General features: G+C 46.0%; 1 protein-coding gene across 1 annotated transcript in view; it reads right to left on the bottom strand.

Moving 5' to 3' along the window:
• Window positions 1–900: 900 nt before the first annotated feature.
• Window positions 901–3,587, bottom strand: part of LOC109289497 — a 12,722-nt gene continuing 10,035 nt past the window's right edge. The window contains exon 2 of the mRNA XM_019505535.1: window positions 901–3,184. Within this exon, the coding sequence (XP_019361080.1) occupies window positions 1,712–3,184 (1,473 nt within the window). The 3' untranslated portion in view covers window positions 901–1,711. The remainder of the gene's footprint in view (window positions 3,185–3,587) is intronic.

The raw sequence follows: 3,587 nt of genomic DNA, 5'->3' as shown, positions 1-3,587 counted from the left end.
GCCACGCATCCACAGATGCATCTCAAGCAGGTCCAAGGAGGAGATCCTCCCCCTCTGTGCAGCACTGGTCAGGCTGCAGCTGGAGTACTGCGTCCAGTTCTGGGTGCCGCACTTCAGGAGGGATGTGGCCAGCATCAAGGGGTCCAGAGGAGGACCACTCGCATGATCAGGGACAGCAGAGCAGATGCTACAAGGAGAGGCTATGGGACCTGCATCTCTTCGGCCTTCACAAGAGAAGGCTGAGAGGGGACCTGGTGGCCGTCTACAAACGTACCAGGAGGGACCAGCAGGGAACGGGAGAGACCCTGTTCACCTGAGCACCTCCCGGAGTAACAAGGAATAAGGGTCATAAGTTGTTTGAGAGTAGGTTCAGGCTGGACATTAGAAGTCGGGGCGGCTAGGATCTGGAACCAACTTCCAAGGGAAGTAGTGCTGGCTCCTACCTTGGGGGTCTTTAAGAGGCGGCTTGATAATTACCTGGCTGGGGTCATATGAGCCCAGTATTCTCTCCTGCCCAGGGCAGGGGGTCAGACTTGATGATCTAATTAGGTCCTTTCCGACCCTACATCTACGAATCTATGAATTATAGCTTTAGTAGTACAGCTTTGAGCCTCGCCCCACATTCATGCTGAAGGCCATCCTCGGCAGTTTCTGGTGGTTTGGGCTGGGGATTCAGAGGTGGCTTGAGATGAATGCTAGCCGTGATGCTCCCTTATGTGCTGTTGGTTGTGGTCCTCCTGGGCTCAGGTGGACTGCAGCTGACAAGATCTTGGTAAAGTCCCAATCCAGCCATCGGATCCCTCTCCCTGGACAAAGCCCCCCTGATTTCAGTGGGATCCTGGGAAGACAAAGTTCTAAGTAAGGGAAACAAATTTCAGAATTGGTCCAGAGACACCCAACTGTTTTTGATTGTTTTATTTTTTGAAGGTGCTACCAAAGGCAAATATTGTAATTCTACAACAGCAAGTATACAGAGAAGACCACAAAGATTCTCCTAATGGAAAAATACATCTGAAAAAGTCTTAGGAGTTTTTGTTCTACCAGTAGTGGTTTCCAGGTTTTGTTTTTCTGGGGTTTTTGTTTTTGAGTTTTAATCTATGCAAACTTCCTAAAATTAGTCTTTCAGGTGAGGCTAGGCAGGAGAAATATTAGCTGAAAGGAAAACATCTCAGGAATGTAATGAACAACTGAAAAAACTTCAGTCATGACTCTGCCAGGACACAGCGGAAGCTATAAACAGGAAACTTCCTCGTCAGAGCTTTGCTTCTCTCGTTCCATACCTCTTTTGGACCCTGTTTTATTTGCTGATGTAAATCTACTGCATTGCTGCCAGGACACTTTTTTTGTTTCAAAGAGCTACAAAGTGGCAGTGCGCGCATTTAAAAAAAATACTGTCGTAAGCCAGGTGCAGCATCTCCAGAGGATGCTTAACTTCTGACCTTACATCAAATACATTTGTGAATATAGGCATGCTTTATATCCACAGAATTTAAAGATGGTTTAGGACTTGGCCCCTAAGTTCGTGTTGCCACGGCGGGGGGTGTGAAAGCCAATGCTTAATGGTCCTTTCTTCGCTACTATAGGGCACACACTGTTGATATAACAGGCTTAACTGTATTTGCTCAAAGAGAAGCAAGACGGGAACAGGAAAGACAGGTATGTTGTAGAGCAAGAGAGAAGAGCACTGGTAGACTTGTGTGCATCGTATGCCTTATTGGTCATCACTGCTGATAATCACATAGTCCTCAGGGCTGGCTTCATTCATTTTTGCAGTGCAATTCTCACAGTTCACTACAGTGTCGCATGAAAAGGATTCAAGAGCGCCTCCTTCAGGTGCTAAGAGGTTCCTTCGGCCATGCGCAGTGGGGTTGCTACCTCCTGGAAGTTGAGCATCGATACTTTGAGGCGGGATGTAAGTGAGGTGTGGCGGTTCTCTGATGTGTCTGACGCCCTCTGGAGCTGAATGTGTACCGGGTGCATCCATTAAGAGTCTCTTGTTCTCAGAGCAAATGATGGGATACTCAGTGGCCGCAGGTGTATGACAAAGTTGTTTTGATGAGGACTGGCCACCCGGGGCGGTCTGGGCATTTGCTGCATATGTGCATTTCATTTTGGTACTACTGCATTCTCTTATGTCCTTATCATTTTTACTTGTGTATGTTATAGACTCTGGTTGTGCCGTTTCCTCCATGGGATACATCAATCCTTCCTCTCTGGCTTCCTTGATCTTTTGTTTGCTAAAGGATGAAGGCACTTCGCAGACAGCTATCTCTTCCCTGGATAAACTGTGTTCTGCACCAAGAGAATTGCTATATACCAGGGACTTGAGCTCCTTGGGTTGATCTGCAGGATCCGGGTGCATGCAGCCCATGGCATCCTTAATTTCTGCTTCATTTGCTTCTTCTGGCATCTCTTGGACCTTATAAATATCAGTGTCAGGAAATATTGCAAAGGCTTGTGGTCCGCTTGCTCCTGGTGAGAGAGGAGTGGGACTGGCTTTGCCTGTTGTCGACTGTGCTGTGATCCCCAAAATGTGTTCTTCGCTCTGACTGTCTCGTGGCTTTTCAAAAGCTGCCAGAGGAAGATTCTCATTGAAAATAGGCTTGTGTCTTATGGCAATGTCACTGTATTTCTTCAAGAAGTCCTCGCTGTCTGAATGCTCTCGATGAGAGCGCATGGAGCCCTTGCCTTGCCTTTGGCATCCCTGAAGCGTGCAAGTGGATGGAGTGGATGCTAACCAATTGAGTTCCTCTTTGTTCTTACTATTTCCAGCAGTTTCAAAGGATAGCTCCTTGTTTGTTGAAGACTTCTCCTGAGTGGCAAGGCATGACGGTGTCTTGCTATTTTCTTCTTTTCTTTGGTTTTCAGAGTTCTCGCTCTCCGGGGATTGACTCGCTCTGTCCTCATTATCTTCCTGACACCAATGCATCTGTGCCCTCTTCTGTAAGATGTCCCCAAGATCACTGTGTTTTTCTTCGTTTGTCATTTCGAGGATCATTTCGCACTCAAGTCTTGCGAGGAATATTTCAAATGCAGTCTGCTTTGTCTCTTCCTCATTTATCTTTCCCGCAAGCGAAAACTCTGTTGCTGTTGTTGCAATGTAGCCAATTTTCTCCAGCATCGTTTTCACAACATCCTCTGGGAGCGCGGATTGAATGCAGTAGACAAAATTACCTGTGAATGTCTGAAAAAACACATGGTGAAAAACAGCTGGACTGTGTGGTGAATCATAAAGGGGAAGGTCCCTTTCAGCCACTTCCAAATGACTTTACTTTAATTTTTTTAAACACTATTTCCCCACATTTGCATTGCCAAGTCTTGAATTTTGAGTTGAGGCACGTCCTACAAATAACACTGGCAACCTCCAGGGAATTGCTGCTCAAGCAAATGGTTTCAAGGGCGCTCCTTAAACCTGCCAAGGCCCTAGCCTATTGCCTCACTAACTGGAAAGTGGTAGAGGGAAATCTTCTTGGTCAGCTTAGACTAGTTTTCTCTTCCTGTACTCCCTTTAAAAAAAAAAAAAAAAAAAAAAAAAGGATATTTAAATTTTGAAAAAAAAAATCTTGAAATAAATTGCTGAAGTCTGG

This window comes from Gavialis gangeticus, unplaced genomic scaffold, assembly GCF_001723915.1.
Source record: "Gavialis gangeticus isolate Ggan-Ray unplaced genomic scaffold, GavGan_comp1, whole genome shotgun sequence".
Classification (NCBI taxonomy): domain Eukaryota; kingdom Metazoa; phylum Chordata; order Crocodylia; family Gavialidae; genus Gavialis; species Gavialis gangeticus.
This window is presented reverse-complemented; position numbering and strand designations above follow the sequence as displayed.